The sequence below is a fragment of the Nicotiana sylvestris genome, chromosome 4 (assembly GCF_000393655.2).
Source record: "Nicotiana sylvestris chromosome 4, ASM39365v2, whole genome shotgun sequence".
In the NCBI taxonomy this organism is placed as follows: domain Eukaryota; kingdom Viridiplantae; phylum Streptophyta; class Magnoliopsida; order Solanales; family Solanaceae; genus Nicotiana; species Nicotiana sylvestris.
Genome location: NC_091060.1, coordinates 64,368,289 through 64,389,508, shown reverse-complemented (window position 1 = coordinate 64,389,508; position 21,220 = coordinate 64,368,289). Strand labels below are relative to the sequence as shown.

Genomic DNA, 21,220 nt, shown 5'->3' with positions numbered 1-21,220 from the left:
GTGTGAGGCACTTTAAGGCCAATTTCAAGAAGGCACATCCCAAAAAGGATCTACATGATTTGATGTGGATGGCAGCAACAGACCACCAACAACATAAATTCCGGAGGCATATGGATTCTATCAGGCAAGAAGACGATGCAGCATATCGTTGGTTAATGCGACATGATCCTGAAAAGTGGACGTTGCATGCAGATGGTGGCAGACGCTGGGGAATTCTTACTACAAACGTGTCAGAATCCTTCAACGGGTTATTAAAGTCGGCAAGAGGATTGCCCGTCACAGCCATGGTGCGTATGTCGTTCAAGCAGATGGCGGAGAGGTTTGTACAACGGTCTGCAGCTGCAACGGAATTGATGGAAAGGGGTGTTGAATTTATGCCAGTGCCTATGAAGAGATTAGAGAAATACAGACGGCGAGCACATTGGCATTCCTTTTTGCAATATGATAACGAACGAGGTATTTTTGAAGTTCGCACCGCTATCCATAATAATCGGGGTAATAATGTACATACTGTAAATGAATCCACAAGGTTATGCTCATGTGGGAAATGGTCAATCTACCACATGCCTTGTTCACATGCCATCAAGTGTTTTCAACGTGTTGGTTATGCGGAGACCAACTATATTGATCAACAATATAGTGTTTCCAAATACCTAAACACATATAGTGGTCAGTTGCAACCAGTGGGTTCTGAGCATTACTGGCCCCCAGAACCATTTAAAATGGTGTGTAACAAGTCCTATTTGCGTAAAAGACAGGTGCAGAAGAGAACGCGTATACGGAACCAAATGGATGTTAGTGATATCGTATATGCACGCAAATGTGGTATATGCTCGCAAACAGGCCACGACCGTAGAAAATGTCCTTTGGGTGGCAACAATAATCAAGCTCAGGGCGGGTGTTCTTCTATTGTACCTAACTACCCATGAGTTCATGTTGTAATAATTAGTTGTTATGTATACGATTTAAGTATTTATGAAATAATATTTTCTTGTTTGTTAATTATGATTTGTACTTTCCCTTTTTACCTATTTAAATAATAATTTAATATAATTATCGGTATATTTATTATGTGTGTTGTCTTGTCGCTATCACGATATTTAATAGACAAATTATACATATGGCGCTATGTGTGTCTTGTCTTGTCAAACTGAAAAAGCTGAAAACATCATGATATGGCGCCATTAGATATGTGTGACAGGCTGACATAAAGTCGTCTCGTCAACATCATGATATGGCGCCATTAGATATGTGTGACCGGCTGACATAAAGTCGTCTCGTCAACATCATGATATGGCGCCATTAGATATGGCGTTATCTAATATAGCGCCATTAGATATGGCGTTATATGTGTATTGTTTAGCCTATAAATAATGGGGTCATTGTAGTTATTTTGTGTGCTAAAAATTTCCCCCAAGAAATATTTCATTAAAAGTAAGTAAGGTTTTTATTATAAGCAAATAGTTCACAAATGGCTCAACCTGGTCGTCCACCAATTTGCTTATGTGGAAAACCATGCATGATGGATTGTGGGTGGGAAGGTGCTAACGTTGGACGCCGCTATTGGTGCTGTATGAACAAGTTGTACAAGCAACCCGACGAACCTACTTGTGAATTTGATGAATGGGCTGAGGAACCATGTTATCAGGAAAGCTACAGGGATAGATTACAGGAATTTCATAATATGTTGTTATACCAGCATAGAATACAAAAGGAGGCAGATAGAATTATTACAGATATGAGGGAGAAACTAAAGGAGGTGGAAGATAAAAAATGGAGAGCTGAATGGAATTGTGAAGCACACAAGGAACGCAACAAAAAATATAAACGGGAACTTGCGGAGGTGAAGGCGAGAGTGAAAGAGTTAGAAGAAGAAAAAGAACAAATGGAAGAACGATTTAAGTGGTTGGAGCGAAGAATAAATGACAACTGAGGATGGAGCATTTACGTGTATGTGTTTAGTGTCATTTTCATATGTCATGTCTTTTTATTATGTTGGCCTGTTATGTTTGTGTTTGTGTTGTACTAATGTTTTCCTTGTTTGTTGTACTTAATTTTATTTTAATTTAAGTGGAAGTTAAGTTTAAGTTGTTGTGTTACTATACCAAAAACTATAAAACGAGATTTGAACTAAAAAAAAGTAACTGTCATATTCGACTAAATATTGTTGTTAATGTACAAAAAAATATTATTTACACCAAAAAACAAAAATATGGAAGACCGAATCAATGTGTCCCGCATCCGGTGTGTCTCAAAGTAGCCGTTGGCCTGAGGCGCATCCCCTGCCGCCCGGGTACGCTATCAGGATCATCATCATCAAGTCGTCTCCTTATGGCCGGATGCGGCACAGGATGACATGTATCGGTGGTGCTGTCAGGTCCAGTAGAAGGCTACATAATAATATCAAACTTAGTATAGAAAACTACATAACAATTCACAAAAATTTATATTGTCTTACCATAATCGTGTCTGGATCCTGAATGTAGTCATTTGTCGCAGCATCGCATGAAGCCTAAAAAAGTAAATTAATAAAGTTAAAACAAAATAAATAAGTTATAGTAAAAACAGTAATAAAATTAATACTAATAAACTCATACTTGCGCATGTGATGAGCTGCCATAACTCAGTCGGTGCCCACTATCAAAATCTCGGATCGGTCAAGACTCATCAGTGGTAGACGGGCCAGGGAAATATCTACCCAACTCCACTCCTTGAAAATTCGAGCCCATGATCAAGAATTGACCCGATGGGGTCACCTGCGATGTCCCTGGAGTGTCATAAATGCCAAGGCTGTAAGACGGCATGTCGGTCTCATGCATGCCACCTCCCATATCAGCAGCAACATCATCAGCATGAGCCTCAAAGCCCCCTTGCTGGGGACCTCCTCTCCGCCGACGACCGCGTCGTCCAATACCAGCAGGTCGTCGTGGAGCAGCATCAGCTCGTCGGCCACCACCCCGTGGCATACCACGACCTCGCTGGTATGTGGCTGGGTCAACATAATCTGGCTGGTGTGCCAAACGCTGATCTGATCGGCCTCGTTGCAGTGTCTGGGAAGCCACATCCATTATGCGACGACTATAGTCCTGCATGATCACAGGGTCGTGGACATAACTCTGCATCTGCTGCCCCATACGATATACGGTATGCAATCCAATCGCCTGCACAAAAGTTTTTAATATAAACTACGTATTTGACTAGAAATTACTATTAAAGTAATTGATAATAACAGAAAACATACCAGAGCCTCATGTCTCCCGGCGTATGAGACGTATCGACCATCTACCTGATGAACTGGGTTCCCGATAAAAAGTCGGGAAACAGTGCGGTACCATGCCATATAAACTTCGATAGGAAAGTGTTGCGGAGCTGGGGTCAAGTCCCCTCGGCTGTCCTAAATACCCAACTGCGCTGTCAGCCACTCAATAAATATGTCGTCCACTCTCATCCTATCATCCCTCTCATAATGTAAAGTGTCCCATGCAGGCTGAGTCGGTATAGACTGCGGAAATCCAAACTGACGAAATACTCGCTCTGAGGCATGATGCTCAACAATATCGAGGCACGTGAGAGGGACGGAAGCCCTCCAAATATGGCGACCGTGCGTGCAATACGCTGGCAGGGTACCTATCAGCTCTTCGTTGTACGACGTCTAGATGAACTATCAAATAATAACACAAACCGTTAGTTTGCGCAACACCTAGTTAAAAATTAATTGGTAAGTTTAGTTAGATATTCACCTGTGCATCCTCCAGAAAATCCAACACATCCCTACAGAAGGGGAGATTATGATGGCCATGATACTCTCGTGCAAGTCTACGATGCAATACCCACCTACAAGCTAGAGGGAGATCAGGAATATGTACATTAGCCGGTAGCTATGGTAGAGGTGGCCGAAGTTGCAGAAATCGCTCCCACACCCAAACCTAAAACAGAAAGTTGACGTAAAGATTAACTCTAACTAGTTAGAATTGGAACTAAACGACAAATTATTTGAATAAGTTGTCACTTGTAGAAGTGGCAGAAAGCCACAAACGTCTCTCTGTGTGCCCATGGATGCCCGGCACATCTGCCTGTACAAAAAAGATAGGACAGCACCACCCCAACTGTAGTTGACTGTATCATCAAAGTCCGCAATATGATGCAGAAAACGAAGGCTCACTAGGTTCCCCGAAGTGTTCGGGAACAAGACCCCCCAAATAGAAGGAGCAACAACAGCCTCGTATATTGCTCCACATCCACCTCCGCTGAGTCGTCGGTGATAGTATCGTGGATCTGCACCAAGTGGTCTCTAATGGGGACCAACTGCATACGACTACTCCCAATTGCTACATCTGGGTCCTCGGACCTGAAGCCCGTGAGCCTGTGCAGCATATCCATATATGCAGCCCGGTTAAAATATCTTATGTTCCCAGGCAGTAAAACTGGCAAGCCATCGGTGGACAGGCCATATAAAATCTCGACATCCTGGAGTGTGATGGTGGCTTCGCCGATGGGCAGATGAAAAGTGTGCGTCTCCGGTCGCCACCGCTCAATCAAAGCATAGTCGAGCTGTATCCGGCCAATGCTAATGATCCTATATAATCCCATCTCCTCCAGGTGATGGACCACACGGGGATGTAGAACGCGGGGAGGAGTCAAAAACTCCCACAATAAATCCACTCTCCTGCCCCGAAAAGTCTGCGTAAGCAACTCTCCCCCCCATATATGCTCGGATCTATGCTGGGGCTGTAGGGGTAGTAGCTCCGACGTCCGAGGGCCGGGATGTATAGGTGCATCCATGTCGTCAACTGAAAATTCATAATTTTTAATAACTATCATTAAAATTTATGTGTGTTTTTTATAATTTAAATTCATATTTTTTAACAACTTAATTGTATAAAATTATATATAAACTTATGGGTTTCGTGCCCAGTGGTACCAAACTATCATTAATAATCTTATGTTTTTTTAATAATTTTAATTCATATTTTTTAATAACTTAATTGTAAAAATTATATATATATATATAATTTTTATAATTATGGGTTTCGTGCTAGATTTTCTGAAACTCAGTGGTATATATATATATATATATATATATATATATATATATATATATATATATATATATATATATATATATATATATATATATATATATATATATATATATATATATATATATATATATATATATATATATATATATATATATATATATATATATATATATATATATATATATATATATATATATATATATATATATATATATATATATATATATATATATATATATATATATATATATATATATATATATATATATATATATATATATATATATATATATATATATATATATATATATATATATATATATATATATATATATATATATATATATATATATATATATATATATATATATATATATATATATATTAGATTTTCTGAAACTCAGTGTTACCAAACTATCATTAATAATTTTATATTTTTTTAATAATTTTTATTCATATTTATTTAATAACTAAATTGTAAAAATTATATATATATATATATATATATATGAGTTTCGTGCTAGAATATAAGATAATTAAACAATTACTACACAATACTACGTTACAAGACTCTACATTTTACTACGCTATAGGGGTCTACGTTTTACTACGCTAAAAAAGTCTACGTTTTACTACGCTAATAAAGTATACATTTTACTACGCTAAAAAATAATCTAAACTAAACGGCATAAAAACACATAAATATACATGAGGATATTAACAAACACATTTTTAGACTAATTTACATATTTTTATACAACACTAAAATTAAATCCGGATAAAATTTAACATGCTAGTTTCGGAAAAAATAAACACAAACCGAAATAGAACACATACAAATCAAGTAATATGCATTGTTATAAAAGTTTCAACTTAAAATAAATTGAAATACCTCGATTTAGAATATTTGAAATGTAGATAGATCGAAATTTTGACTCCGGAAGAGTGAATCCACAATAACACGAAGCTCTACTCAACAGTGGGACCACAAATATTAAACTTTTATGTGACGGGGGAGCCAAAAAATTTTTTTTTTTTTTTAAAATTGGGGCAGACGGGGGGGGGGGGGGGGGACCAGAAGTGAAAAGAGGGAGATGGAACGAAGAAGAAGAAGATGGGGGGATTTGTATTAAGGGGTATAGCGCCACTATTAATGGCGCTATGTCTTCAGGTATAAGACATATAGCGCCACTATTAATGGCGCTATGTAAGTTTGTCAGTATAACGCCACTAATAGTGGCGCTATACAGTAACGGTACAGTTAACGTTACTGTATAGCGCCACTATTAGTGGCGTTATATATACTTTGGTAACTTTTTTTTTTTACACTTATTTGAGTATTTTTAGTAAAAATTAACAATATTTTGGTTCCGCACTCCTTCTATTTATATATATATAGATCCAATCAATCACCTCATATCCAAAAGTCACAAAGTCATAGATATCGTGAGAGAGGGAGAGAGGGAGAAGATGGAGTCAGCTGGTTGTGAAGAAATGCACGAGATAGTCATAGTGGGTGGTGGCCTCTGCGGCCTTGCTACAGCCCTTGCTTTGCACAAGTACGTTAATTTTTTCTCTACTTTTTCTTCTTCCTGTGTATGGACAAGTTATGTCGTATGTAGTTTACTGAAGAAGAATATGTATAAATCAAATGCAGGAAAGGAATAAAGAGTGTGGTGTTAGAGAAATCAGAAACATTAAGAGCAGCAGGAGCAGCTATAGGTGTATTGCCTAATGGATGGAGGGCACTTGATCAGCTTGGTGTCGGGTCTCAGCTAAGAGCTACTGCTCTTCGTCTCGAAGGGTGATCCTTTTGTTTCTCCTATCCTAATGACCCATTTTCCTATTTGGTTATACATCATTTTATCTTTTCCTTTTCAAGAAGGTATATGTACTTAATCTAACGTTCTAATTTTATCCTTAATAACATTCTTTTACAAGAATGACATGGTATGTTTAAGCTCACCAGATTCAGAGGCTAGCTTTGATATGCTATATACCCTTTTAGTTTAAGATCAGAAGATATAAAACTAATTAGACATATAAAATGAAAGAGATGAAACATAGTACTAACTTAAAGTACTGATTAACTGATCGAAAGTGTTGGGGACCTCCATTAACAAACAACTAGGAGAAGAACTTTACCTTGAGAAGTCCTATAATTTATGTGGTGGCATTTATTTGAATGCCGTTTAAGAATGATCAATTTTTTTAAATATTATGATTAAACATAAATCATAGATATTTGTGTTGTTATAAAGCAACTCATTAAATTATATATCAAAAAGTTTAAATTTATATTATGTCTAAAAAAAATTATTACCCTAATTTATGTGACTTTTTTTACCTACTTAAAAGAAAAGCATGTCATATAAATTGAAATGGATTGAGTAGTAAACAATGGAAAAATCGTGCTAAGAAATAACTACAAGTATTATATAGACAACGACCAAAAGTAAATATAACATCACTCGTCAAATTGGCCAAATGACTTTACACTCTTTTTTGTACAGAGTTTAATTTTTGTACACTACTGCAATTAATTTTACTATTAGGTCACTTAAATGCCAAATATGTACTTAGAGCAGAAACTTTTTTTACGGTGAGTACCTATAAATTAAATCATGGTACTTTCTCTGCCTCAATATACGCGAAGGTGGTTAACTACAAAAGTAGTTTAAAAAATAAAAGAAAACCTTTAAATTTATGCTCTAAAATAATTCATAAAAATTTGTGTGGTTAGACATTATTTCATCAAGGATTACAAAAAATTAAAATTGAATTGTTATTAAATATAAAAATGTATCATTTTTTTTAGACTAATTAAAAGTAAAAGGGTATCAGTAAAATAGGATGGTGGAAGTAATCGATTTGCTAAAACAATGTTACTGTACATTTGATGTAGTTGCAACTCGTTGTACTCTCGTTAACTTTATGTAGTATATCTCATCACTTTAAAACAGGAATCGAATGGCATGGATCGACAAGGGCAGAGAACAATACATATCAAACAAGTAAGTAAAACTGAGATATTACTCTCCTTTTTCTGCACATAAAAAGAGCATGAAATAAGTATTTTATCATTGTATGAAAATAAAGGAATATTGGGGAGGTTCGCTGTCTGAAAAGGAGCGATATAGTCGAAACATTTGCTGATGCTTTGCCTCGGAAGACTATACGTTTTGGATGTGAAATTGCGTCAGTGGAAATGGATCCTCTCACTTCATTGCCATGTATTCTACTTTCTAATGGAAAGCGTATTGGTGCCAAGGTACTTTTGTTATTTGCTCTTTCCGCTACTTCATATTTGAATATAAAGTACCCTTTTTGCTTCTTTTTAAAAAAAAAAAACAAAATCGTGCAAACTCAATTCTTATACCATTTGAAACTTGAAAGTGTTTAATGTCAAAGGCGCTACATTAGTATCTATTCCCACGCTGATGAACTATATTTTATCTGACGGGGTTCGATTAAATCTCCTGGACAAAAAAAAAATACAGTGTATATTGTTTACCCTTAAAATGAGTAACAACTAAATTTGTACGCGGGTAAAGGATATATACCTGATTTAATTTAATACGAATATGAACAGAAATTAATTAAAGTAAAGACAAGCAAAGTAATCAATTAAACGTGTTAGAACAATTGAGCCTGACTTTTTAGATGAACATTGAAATTGACCGCGGTCAAGCCCTCGAGACTGGCTCGGTTGCAACCGAATAATTAAGCAGCTAAAGAACACAATGAAATTTAGGGATATTGATAATTTATCAGTATTGAGTGTCTTCAATTTAATGGGCCAATAAGCTTTAAAAAATCTGATAATATAAGCTAGATTACAAAATTAAAGGCTTACAATTACTATTTTCCCCTTGTCACAAAAAAAAAAAAAAAAAAAAAAAAAAAATTGTTGTCAGAAACTAGTGGGCAATAGTTGATTTCATTATGTTTGAGTGATTATTGCAGATTTTGATCGGGTGTGATGGATCGAGGTCAGTAGTGTCAAGTTTCCTTGGGGTAAAGCCTACCAAGACTTTGCGCGTCGCTGCAATTAGGGGTTTAACGAGTTATCCAAATGGTCATTCATTTCCTCTCGAATTTGTCCGCCTCATTAGTGGTCACACTAAATTTGGAATATTACCAATTACCGATAAGCTGGTCCATTGGTTTATTAATCTCCATCACGGAACAGGTACCTATTTTTACGTATTTGTATACCTCATATATCCATCTTCTTCTCTATATGATCTGTTTGATTCTTAACTCAATGTTTACAATGTGCACATTCAGATACCAAATTTCCACAAGATGCAGAGCTAATCAAACAAACAGCCCTGGAGGCAACAAGTGATCATCCAAAACATGTACAAGAAATAATAGAGGGGTGTGACCTGGATTCTCTATCTTTCTTTCACTTGAGATATCACGAACCATGGAACTTGATGCTTGGAAATTTTAGCGAAAACACAGTAACGGTTGCTGGAGATGCAATGCATGTAATGGGTCCATTTCTTGGCCAGGGAGGTTCAGCAGGAATAGAAGATGCAGTGGTTCTTGCAAGAAACTTGGCGAAGACATTAAAGGGAGGTTTTGATCATGAAAAAGTTGGAGAGGCACTGGATCAGTATATAAAAGAGAGGAGAATGAGGGTGGTGAAACTGGCAACACAAGCTTATCTTACTGCTCTTCTTATTGAGGATAGACCAATGCTGACAAAAAAATTTGTCACAGCTGCGATGGCCCTTTTCTTCAAAAACCCATTTGCTCATGTGCAATATGACTGTGGTCACCTTTGAATGACAAAATCTCATTAATTACTTCACCACATCCAGGATATACTAATATATATAATGTATCCTTATATCCATCATCATTTGTTGATGTACAAATAAACATCATGTGTTTTGTAATTTTAATTCAAAAGTTTCTCCTGTTTTCCAATTCTTTTAAAATTTCATCTCCACAAATATGATGATGCAAAATAGTTGTAAGGCTGGTTAACATTATTCAGCATCAAGTAAAACTGAGTGTGGCACAACAATACTATCACTTGATCTCAAGATAAAATCACTTTCATTTCTCAAAATTTTAAAACTCTAATTATCATTGTAATATCTTAGAGTGATCACCTGATTTAAACCAATAGTTGCAGGTTGGTCTTGTCTCTTCTTTTCCCATATGGATATCTATCTTCAAATAATGATTAAGGCCTTTAGGAATTAGGATTATGAATCAGTTGAAACAAGATAAGATTTTCCATAATGCTGGCTCAGCTGGTATATTTCAATTTCCTTCAACTTTGCAACTTAAAAGTTCATTCTAGGATTCTCAGTTTCATGGGCTTATCCTAGCACAATACTTCAATGATTAGCGTGCCCTTCTCGTTGAAACTTGTTGCGGAATATCGAGGGTTAACTAGCACACAATCACACACAAAGCAAATAATTCACTACTACAAATTTGGTAAAAAGCAACCACAAAAAGCGACCAAAGTTGGTCGCTTATAGGTCTAAAAGAGACCAAAAAGCGTCCAAACATGCATGGTCGCTATAGTGCTGGTCCCTTTATTTTAGGGACCAAAGTTGGTCGCTAATTAGCGACCAACATTGGTCTCTAAGGTAAAAGGACCAAATATTCCGGGTAAAGACTATAGCGACCAACTTTAGTCGTTTTAATATTTTAATATTATAATTTTGGCGACCAAAGTTGGTCTCTACATGTAAAATACGTTTTTTTTATTTATTATTAATCATAAAAAAGCGACCAACTTTGGTCTCTAATCCAAATATTATATTTTAAAATCTGAAAAATAGAGACCAAAGTTGGTCTCTTTTTTATTAATTTTTTTTAAAAATAAGCGACCAAAGTTGATCGCTAATTTCAAGAATTTAATTTTTTTTTTTAAATATAAGCGACCAAAGTTGGTCGCTATATTTCCAGAAAGTGTTTTTTTAATGGAATAGCGACCAAAGTTGGTCGCTTTTTGAGAAATCTAGGTTAATTAGCGACCAACTTTGGTCGCTATTACCCAAAAAATAATTTTTTTAATAGAAAAGCGACCAACAAGAGACCAAAGTTGGTCGCTTTTCTGTGTATTATTTTGGCAAAAACTGCCTGTTTTGGCAGCTACACCACCTGCCAGTCATACCATATCCTTATTACAAGCAACAACAACAACAACAATACCAACAACAACACAAAAACAACACAACAACATTAAAACCAACAAAGTATAAAGTTCAATACAACTAACACATTAAGCTAACAAAACTAAGTTAACGCTTATTACAAGCTCATTCGAAAACTGGTTCTATTGTTTAGTTCAAAGTATATGAAGTACTCAAGGAATGTTCTTTCAGCATCCCCGTCCTAAAGTTGAATTGCCTCGCCCGACTCATTAGGTGGTTGACTGTGTATGAATTCCTCCACGTCAGCTGTGAAGCGAACCTATAAGAAAAATTACATTGAATTAGTATTTCAAAACTTATACAAAAGTATATCAAAAAACATAATGAAAAGTAAAAAATTTACATGTATAGTCGAGGCTCGGCCCTTGACAAATAAACTAATGTCTCAATTCATATCTTAAAAGTTCAATTCATACACAAAAATTTTAATTCATATCCTAAAGGTTCAATACATATCCTAAAGGTTCAACTCATATCCACAAAAGTTCAATTCATATCCTAAAATTTCAATTTCCAAACTAAAATTCCAATACATAAACTAAAAGTCCAATTCATATCCTAAAGACTCAATTCATATCCTAAAAGTTCAATTCATACACAAAAATTTCAATTCATATCTTAAAGGTTCAACTCATATTCGCAAAAGTTCAATTCATATCCTAAAATTTCAATATATAAACTAAAATTCCAATACATAAACTAAAAGTCCAATTCATATCCTAAAGATTTAACTCATATCCACAAAAGTTCATCATACACAAAAATTTCAATTCATATCCTAATGGTTCAATTCATATCCTTAAGGTTCAACTCATATCCACAAAAGCTCAATTCATACACAAAAATTTCAATTCATATCCTAAATGTTTAATTCATATCCTAAAAGTTCAATTCTTACACAAAAATTTCAATTTATAAACTAAAATTTCAATTTATCAACTAAAATTCCAATACATAAACTAAACCCTAGATTCTAACTAAACTATTAAGACAATACAAAGTACAATTCAAATCTAACTAAACTAAATTCAACACTAATTAAACTAATTAGTTAATAAAATTAATTAACAAGGCTAACTAAAACAAGACCTAAACCCTAATCCTCAATAAAATACAATGTTCAAAGAATTTTAAACACTAATTCATATCCTTAAACTACAATATTGAAATAATTGAAACAAAAACTAGAAATAACAAAGATTCAAGGTTATAATTCAAACCTAGTTTTTTTTTAGGTGGAGAAGGAGAGAAAGGGGTAGCGGCAGCGGTGGCAGTGGCAGTGGCGGCTCCGACGGTGGCTTAGGCGGTCACAGTGGTGATGCGGGGTAGGGGGATTGATTTGTGTGAGGGAAATAAAGAAGGGGAGGGCAATGTGTTGAGAGAGAATTTGGGGAAATTTTGGGAAGAAAATAAGAGAATGGGAGGGGGAAACCCATTTTTGAGTCTGGATTTACAAAAAAGCGACCAACGTTGGTCGCTATTTTGGTAGCTAATTAGGTTGACTATTTGACCAAAATAGCGACCAACGTTGGTCGCTATTTTTGACTGTTTGACCAAAATAGCGACCAAAGTTAGTCGCTATTTCTAAAAAAAAATTAAATTACTTTTATTTCAATTTAAAATTAATATATATATATATATATATATATATATATATATATATATATTAGATATTAAAAATTAACAATTTAATACAATTTAAATACGAGCATGTATGTATATGTATATGTATGTGTGTATATATATATATATATATATATATATATATATATATATATAATATTAGCTAATGCACTAATACTTAGTATAATGTCAATCTATAAGTTAATTACAACTATATAGAATAGTACATAGTATATATATATATATGTGTGTGTGTGTATAGAGTATAGTGTATTATATATATATACTAAGTGCATAGTATACAAGCTATATTCGATATGTATTGTATAGTATAGTATATATATATATATATTGTGACCCCAAAAACGGGCACAAATGCAAAACTCCCATTATAATCTCGGGTTGGCCAAAACAACTTGGGCAAAGATTATTTTTAGCCCGCGGCCGAAACTATTTATATCCGTCAACCGCAAACATGTGTGTGTGTATATATATATATATATATATATTCGGCTATTGTTTTGAGATAGTATATGTTAGTGTGTGTATATATATATATATATATATATAGATGCGCACACACATACACACATAAACACTTCACTGTAATACTATAACGTATATATAACTTGTTATAGTATACGTTAGTGTGTGTATATATATAACACACACACTTCTTGCTACTTTAACTACATATATAGCATGTTATAGTATAACAAAAATTCAATTCATACACAAAAATTCCTGCTACTTTAACTCATATCCACAAAAGTTCAATTCATACACAAAAATTTCAATTCATATCCTAAAGGTTCAACTAATATCCACAAAAGTTCAATTCATACACAAAAATTTCAATTCATATCCTAAAGGTTCAATTCATATCCTAAAGATTCAACTCATATCCACAAAAGTTCAATTCATATCCTAAAATTTCAATTTATAAACTAAAATTCCAATACATAAACTAAAAGTCCAATTCATATCCTAAAGGTTCAACTCATATCTCAAAAGTTCAATTCATACACAAAAATTTCAATTCATATCCTAAAAGTTCAATTCATACACAAAAATTTCAATTTATAAACTAAAATTTCAATTTATCAACTAAAATTCCAATACATAAACTAAACCCTAGATTATAACTAAACTATTAAGACAATACAAAGTATAATTCAAATCTAACTAAACTAAATTCAACACTAATTAAACTAATTAGTTAATAAAATTAATTAACAAGGCTAACTAAAACAAGACCTAAACCCTAATCTTCAATAAAATACAATGTTCAAAGAATTTAAACACTAATTCATATCCTTAAACTACAATATTGAAATAATTGAAACAAAAACTAGAAATAACAAAGATTCAAGGTTATAATTCAAACCTAGTTTTTTTTAGGTGGAGAAGGAGAGAAAGGGGCAGCGGCGGCAGCGGCGACAGCGGCGGCAGCGGCGGCTCCGGCGGTGGCTCAGGCGGTCACAGTGGTGACGCGGGGTGAGGGGATTGATTTGTGTGAGGGAAATAGAGAAGGGGAGGGGAATGTGCTGAGAGAGAACTTGGGGAAATTTTGGGAAGAAAATAAGAGAATGGGAGGGGGAAACCCGTTTTTGAGTCTGGATTTACAAAAAAGCGGCCAACATTGGTCGCTATTTCTGTCTGTTTGACCAAAATAGCGACCAAAGTTAGTCGCTATTTCTAAAAAAAAAATTAAATAACTTTTTTTTCTATTTTGTTTTTTTTAAATATATATATATATATATATATATATATATATATATATATATATATATATATATATAATATTAGCTAATGCACTAATACTTAGTATAATGTCAATCTATAAGTTAATTACAACTATATAGTATAGTATATAGTATATAAGCTATATATATATATATATATATATATATATATATATATATATATATATGTGTGTGTGTGTGTGTGTGTGTGTGTGTGTGTGTGTGTGTGTGTGGTGTATTATATATACTAAGTGCATAGTATACAAGCTATATTCGATATGTATTGTATAGTATAGTATATAGTATATAAGCTATATATATAGTATAGTATATAGTATATAAGCTATATATACATAGTATAGTATATAGTATATATAGCTAAAGTTGGTCTTTATCTGCTTCCTTTCGTTAGCGACCAACTTTGGTCGCTAATTTTAAATTATATTTATTTATATTTTATATTTTTTTTAAATAATAATATAATTATTAAAATTTTATAAAGTGAGTCCCACTTTAGCGACCAAAGTTGGTCGTTAATTTCAGTGTTTCTTTGACCAAGCAAGTCTGATCACTCCGGTCAATATTTTGACCAAATTATCGACCAAAAAGCGACCAACATTGGTCGCTAATGTATTTAGAATAATTATTTAATTATTTTCTCCAATTTAGCGACCAACGTTGGTCGCTTTTCTTGACAGACCAATTTTGGTCGCCAAATTTTGGTTGCTTTTTTCCGGATTTCTAGTAAAGAATAGAAAAGAAAAATCAACACAAGGATTTAACGAGGTTCGGCTAAGCCTATTCCTCTGGGCAAAAGCAGAAAGAGTTTTTCACTATGAATGAGAAGAAAAACACAATACAATCTATAGAATCCCCAACTACAACCCCTATATATAGATCCCAAAAGGACCCAAACATATATGAGAAAAGTTTCCCAATTTGACAAGGACTATAATTTTTTCTTTCCCAAATCTATTAGGACAATAGGTTTTCCTAAACCTATAGGACTATGGATTTCCTAAAAATACAAAGAAATAATTCAAACCACAAATAACAGAACTATTTGATGATGACTGGTTTAAACCTTTTGTCAATCTGGTAATGTATCAATGTTCTCTTCTCGTTTGAATTGCTTGCGGAATACTTATTGGAACTATTAGTTAAATTTGTCACTGCATCAAAAATAGAGGGTGATAGACGATAGTCTTAGATATCCCTTTTGTATTTGGAAAACTAAATATATAGGAAATCAATATATCTGTTTGTACTATTTTTAATTATATATATGATAACACAGAAAATACGAGCTCAATTGAAGAATTTGTGAATGGAGATTAGGGCATATAGATGTTTCTTATCAGAGAGAAAAGATAGAAACGAGGCAGAGAAATGAGAGAAATGGTCGACCACAATACAATTGGCCGTAAGACTATTTATACTTCACCATACCCGGTCCACAATGTTTACAAAACTAATACGACATATTGAGACTAAGCTATTAAATCTAGCTAACTCTAATACAATACAAAGAATGGCTATCTATACAAGACTACCTATTTACAGACTAAATAAAGAAATGGCCAACTTAAGTGTTTGGCTGTAGAGGCCCAAAACATCCCCCCCCCCCCAAGTTGGAGGGAGAAACCACCTTCAACTTGCCTAGAAAGGTATGATGGAGGACCCCAAACAGTAGTTTAGTGAAGACATTGGCAAGTTGGTAGGAGGTGGAAATATGGGACAATTGGAGGAACCCCTCAGCCAACTTGTTTCTGATGAAGTGACAATCCACTTCGATGTGCTTTGTACGCTCAATGAACACCAAGTTCTTCGCAATATGAAGAGCTTCCATGTTATCACAAAAGACAAAAACATGGATTGCTAGATCATGTAAAAGGCAGGACAACCAAACTAATTCAGCCACCATATGACACAACTCGATACTCAGCTTCAGTGGATGACAGAGAAACCCTGGGTTGCTTTTTGGGTTTTCAGCCAACAAGACTCTCCCAAGAAAATACAATAGCCCGAGATAGATTTGCAAGTATCGGGGCAAGCAGTCAAATCATTATTTGTATAAGCCTTTATAGAGAAATCAAGATTGTTAGAGTAAAATAAACCAAAATCAAGTATGCCCTTAAGATACCGGAGCAGGTGGAGAGCAGCTACCGTGTGAGGTATCCAAGGAGTGTGCAAAAATTGGCTCAAATGTTGAACCCCAAAACAGATGTCAGGCTGTGTGAGTTAAAAAGAGCAATTTGCTAATGAGTCTCCTGTACTTCTTAGGAGAAGGTAATACCTCACCCTCAGCAGCCTTGAGCTTTGGGGTTAGCTCTAGGGGACTAGCAACAGAATTGACCCTCAAAAAATCAAACTCTTTTATCTTACCAAAAACAAATTTCTTTTGATTTAAAAGAACACCATCAGGGAAAACAGTAACCTCAATGCCCAGGAAATAGTGTAGAAAACCCAAGTCTTTAATTTTAAACTCATCATCCAGAGAATGCTTTAAAGCTGAAATTTTCACCAAATTACCTAGAGACCCTTTGATGAAAAGAGAGTAGTCATTGAGTGAATGATGGTATCCTTTAAAATAAAGAGCCTCGGATAACTTGGCATATCATTTTCTAGAGGCTTAACGCAACCCATAGAGTGATTTCAACTTACAAGCCAAAGGGATAGAAGAAGGAGAAGAAACAAGGAGGCTAGGAGGTAATTTCATATAAACCTCCTCATCTAAGTTACCATGAAGAAAGACATTATTGACATCAAGTTGAAATAAAGACCAATTATTTTTAACGACAACAACAATCAAGACTTAACAGTAGACATCTTTACAACATGTGAGAATGTCTTAATGAAATCCACTCCCTCAACATGTGTGTCCCCCCTAAAAATAATCCTAACCTTTTATCTTTCAACCTCACCATTAGCTTTGTATTTGATCTTATAGACCCATTTACTATCAATATGTTTCTTACCCTTAGGAATCTCAACAATATCCCAAGTGTGATTTGCTTCTAAAGCCTCAAACTCTTTCCTCATGGCATCTTGCCAAGCTAGGATAGGGGCTGCCTAGGAAAATATATATGGTTCAAACTCTACTACCTGGGAAGAGGAACAAGAAAAGGAAGTGGGCTGCTTGTAGATGTAATCATTTAAGTAAGAAGGATGAGTAAGAGGTCTATCAGATTTTCTGAAGGGAATAGAGAATGGTGCAGGAATGGCATCATCAGGTTTGAAAGAAGGAGAATCAGGGGCAGAATGAGAGACTGCAGCTGAAGGAGAAACTGCAACATCTATGCCAAGAGGAGAAGAGGTACTGGGAGGAGTATGAGATGAGGGAACAAGTATCGAAGAAGGACTATGAGGTGTAAGGGGTGAGGTAGCAACTTCAGGAGAAGGAGAAGGAATAGGAAAATTATGGGGAAAATAAGGTAAAAGGGTAGTTGACAAAAGGGACTCAGACACAACAGGAAAGGGGAATCTAAGGGAAAAGGAAAATTCAACTCGTGGAAAACCACATCTCTGGATATGAAACACTATTTAGATTGCAAATTATACAACTTATAGGGCTTCCTTGCAAAGGGATAGCCAAGGAATACACAAGGATTAGCTTTAGGTTTCAATTTATCTCTTTGAGAAGTGGGAACAGTGACAACACAAAGACAGCCAAAAGTTCTTAAGTGAGAATAATTGGACTTTTTGCTGAATAATAACTCATAAGGAGACTTATTTTAAAGCAAGCTAGAGGGAAGTCTATTTATGATATAAGTGGTTGTGAGGAGACAGTCTCCCCAGAATCTAATTGGAACTTGAGACTGAAAAAGCAAAGCTCTAGAAGCTTCAAGAAAAGTTCTATGCTTCCTCTCTGCCACAACATTTTGTTGGGGTGTGTGAGGACAGCTGGTTTGATGATATTATACCATGTTCAGAAAAGAAGGAAATAGCAGCATTACTAGCTCTTAACTCTAAAGCATTGCCAGACCTTATACACTGAATAGTCACATGAAATTGTGTCTTTACCATTGCAACAAAAGCCTTAAGAAGAGGGAAATCATTACTCTTGGAGCCCACTAAGTGAGTTCAAGTGCTTATAGTGAAATCATCAACAATAGTAAGGAAGTATTTAGAACTTGACTAAGTAGGCGTGTGATATGATCCCCAAGTCTCAACATGGATAATTTGGAAAGGCTTAGAGCTACGAATTGAGCTATCAGGAAAAGACAATCTAGTTTGCCTAGCCATTGGACAGACATGACATGGAAAAGACCGTGTAGAAAAAATATCAGAAGATACTTCAAAAATACATTTTATTCTAATAAAAGGGACATGATCAAGTCCACAATGCCAAACAATGTCCATTTTATTCATTGCAGCTTTATTACAAGTGGAAGAAATAATATTTACAATAGAAGGAACAGAAATCGGATTACAAATAGATGACAAGCTGCAACAAGAATTTGACAAAGTAGCTTGGGGCTGAGAAGGTTGTTCTTACACAAATTTGTGCAAGTGACTTTAACTTTGTATTCATTTGGCAGGGAAACAAGGAAAGGAATAGGTAAATGTGTGATATTAATAAGGTAATATTGTTTGAGGTCGTGTAATCTGATGCACAAGAGTCAACAATACAAGTTAATGAATCAGATTGACTTAGTAGGGTAGAATTAAAACTATATACTATATTCTTAGGCAGTAAAGTACCAGCAAAATTGGCAGAGCTCATTATGTTGAATTGAGATCCAGAATCAGAGATATTACTGTAGTAGTTAAATCAACTGATAATACTGCTGCTTTGTCAATCCAGGCACCCCAGAACCATGTTCATTAGAACTAGCAGCAAAAACAAGGGCTTGGTTGGGTGAAGAACACTTAGGAGTAGAAAAGTCATAGTCCATAACCACATTGGCAGTTGCTTTCTTTCCTTTAGTGAACTTGAAATTGGGAGGGAACCATGAAGCTTGAAACACTTATCAATAGAGTTCCCAGATATCACATAATACTTACAAAAGAGGTTAGACCTAGATTTGTCAAAATTGACTCTCTGATCAAAATGTCTCTGATGACCCTAAATATTAATTTGTGGTTGAAGAGGTTTGTCATTGGGAGAATTGACATTGAAAGATGCTTATTCAGCAGTAAATTGTATAGTAGGATTGACTTGTCTTTGTTTTTCATCTTACAGAAGGATGTTGTAGACATTGTCAACAGATGGCAAAGGTTGCATCATTAGCAAATTGCTTTTGACACCCACATGTTCCTCCCATGTAGAACTGATGGACTTTATCCTCCTCTTTCTCCTTCTGAAGACCTTCTTTAGCAGCACACGTACAAGTATTTACATGGCTGGTGCATAGTACCCCCAATTCATCCCAGATTCTTTTAAGTTTGGTGAAGTAGGAAGCAATATCAAGGGATCCTTAATAAGTAGATGCTAATTCCCTTTTTAATTTAAATACTTTGGTGCCATTTACAGTTCCATATCTGTTACTTAATTGTTTCCAAATACTTTTAGCTGTCTCTGAGTAGTGACCACTTTCAGCTATTTTTGAAGACAACGAGCTAATTATCCATGATATAACCATGTTATTACAACGATCCCATTGTTTATAATCAGGGGAAGTCACAACAGTTTTGGGACATGAACCATTAATAAAAACTATCTTATTCCTAGAGGGAAGAGAAACTATCATGCTACATTTCAACCCCTAAAACCATTCCCTGAGAAAGGTACAGGAACAAGGGATACTCCGGGAATATAAAAAAAATAGGAGGTACAAGGGAGAGAAAGGCTCATGAGTATATGCAGAAGATGTACTAGAACCAGTCATGATATCAAATAAGGAGTATCAATCAACAACTCACAGCAACAAGTCACAAATGATAACACACAAAACCACACACAATAAATCAAATAAGAGAAGATAATGCCAGCCTTCTTAGCAACCTGAAGAAGTAAGGCCTGGAAAACGAGAAAAGCTCTGATGAATGCACCAAGAAAAATCCTAATCTGATGAAATCGAGTGACTGAATCTTCTGCGTAACCAAAATTTGATCAGAAAGGAAACTTCCACCTAATATAACTTCTCCATGTCAGTAATGAAAAATTGAAACAAAAAAGCTAGATTTCTATCGAGATATCAACATAAACAACCTAACTCCGACTGTAGTGAAAACTTGACGAAATCAGGCGAGGGTAACACCGCCCGATAGAGGAGAACAAGGATTGATCGATTCCCTCTCTGATACCATGATAAAACAGAAGATAGGAGCTCAATCCAAGAATTTGTTAATGGTGGTTAGGGCTTCTAGATGTTTCTTACAAGAGAGAATAAGATAGAAACGAGGCAAAGAAATGAGAGAAATGGTCGGCCAACCCAATACAGTTGGGCCTAAGACTATCTTTACTTCACCAGACCGGGTCCACAATGTTTACAAAACTAATACAATATATTATGACTAACCTATTAAATCTGGCTAACTCTAATACAACACAAAGAATGGATATCTATACAAGACAACCTCTTTACAGAATAAATAAAGAAATGGGCTAACTTAAGTGTTTGGCTTTGGAGGCCCAACAATATATGAGGCCCGGGGGCGCCTGTATTGATAGAAAAAC

General features: G+C 34.9%; 1 protein-coding gene and 2 long non-coding RNA genes across 3 annotated transcripts; 1 reads left to right on the top strand and 2 right to left on the bottom strand.

Moving 5' to 3' along the window:
• Nucleotides 1-2,124: 2,124 nt before the first annotated feature.
• On the bottom strand, nt 2,125-2,490 carry LOC138889008 (uncharacterized). Its single transcript, XR_011406551.1, has 2 exons — nt 2,459-2,490; nt 2,125-2,390 (listed from the first exon to the last, which is right to left on the bottom strand). It is a non-coding gene; the product is annotated as an uncharacterized lncRNA (long non-coding RNA).
• Nucleotides 2,491-6,475: 3,985 nt separating this feature from the next.
• LOC104235761 (monooxygenase 1-like) lies at nt 6,476-9,958 on the top strand. Its single transcript, XM_070171592.1, has 6 exons — nt 6,476-6,601; nt 6,700-6,846; nt 8,006-8,056; nt 8,142-8,313; nt 9,009-9,234; nt 9,333-9,958. The coding sequence occupies exons 1-6, from the start codon at nt 6,513-6,515 to the stop codon at nt 9,836-9,838; spliced, it is 1,191 nt and encodes a 396-aa protein (XP_070027693.1). The 5' UTR covers nt 6,476-6,512; the 3' UTR covers nt 9,839-9,958.
• Nucleotides 9,959-20,230: 10,272 nt separating this feature from the next.
• Nucleotides 20,231-20,972, bottom strand: LOC104225883 (uncharacterized). The gene is made up of 2 exons (XR_710688.2): nt 20,753-20,972; nt 20,231-20,672 (listed from the first exon to the last, which is right to left on the bottom strand). It is a non-coding gene; the product is annotated as an uncharacterized lncRNA (long non-coding RNA).
• Between the last annotated feature and the right edge of the window lie 248 nt (nt 20,973-21,220).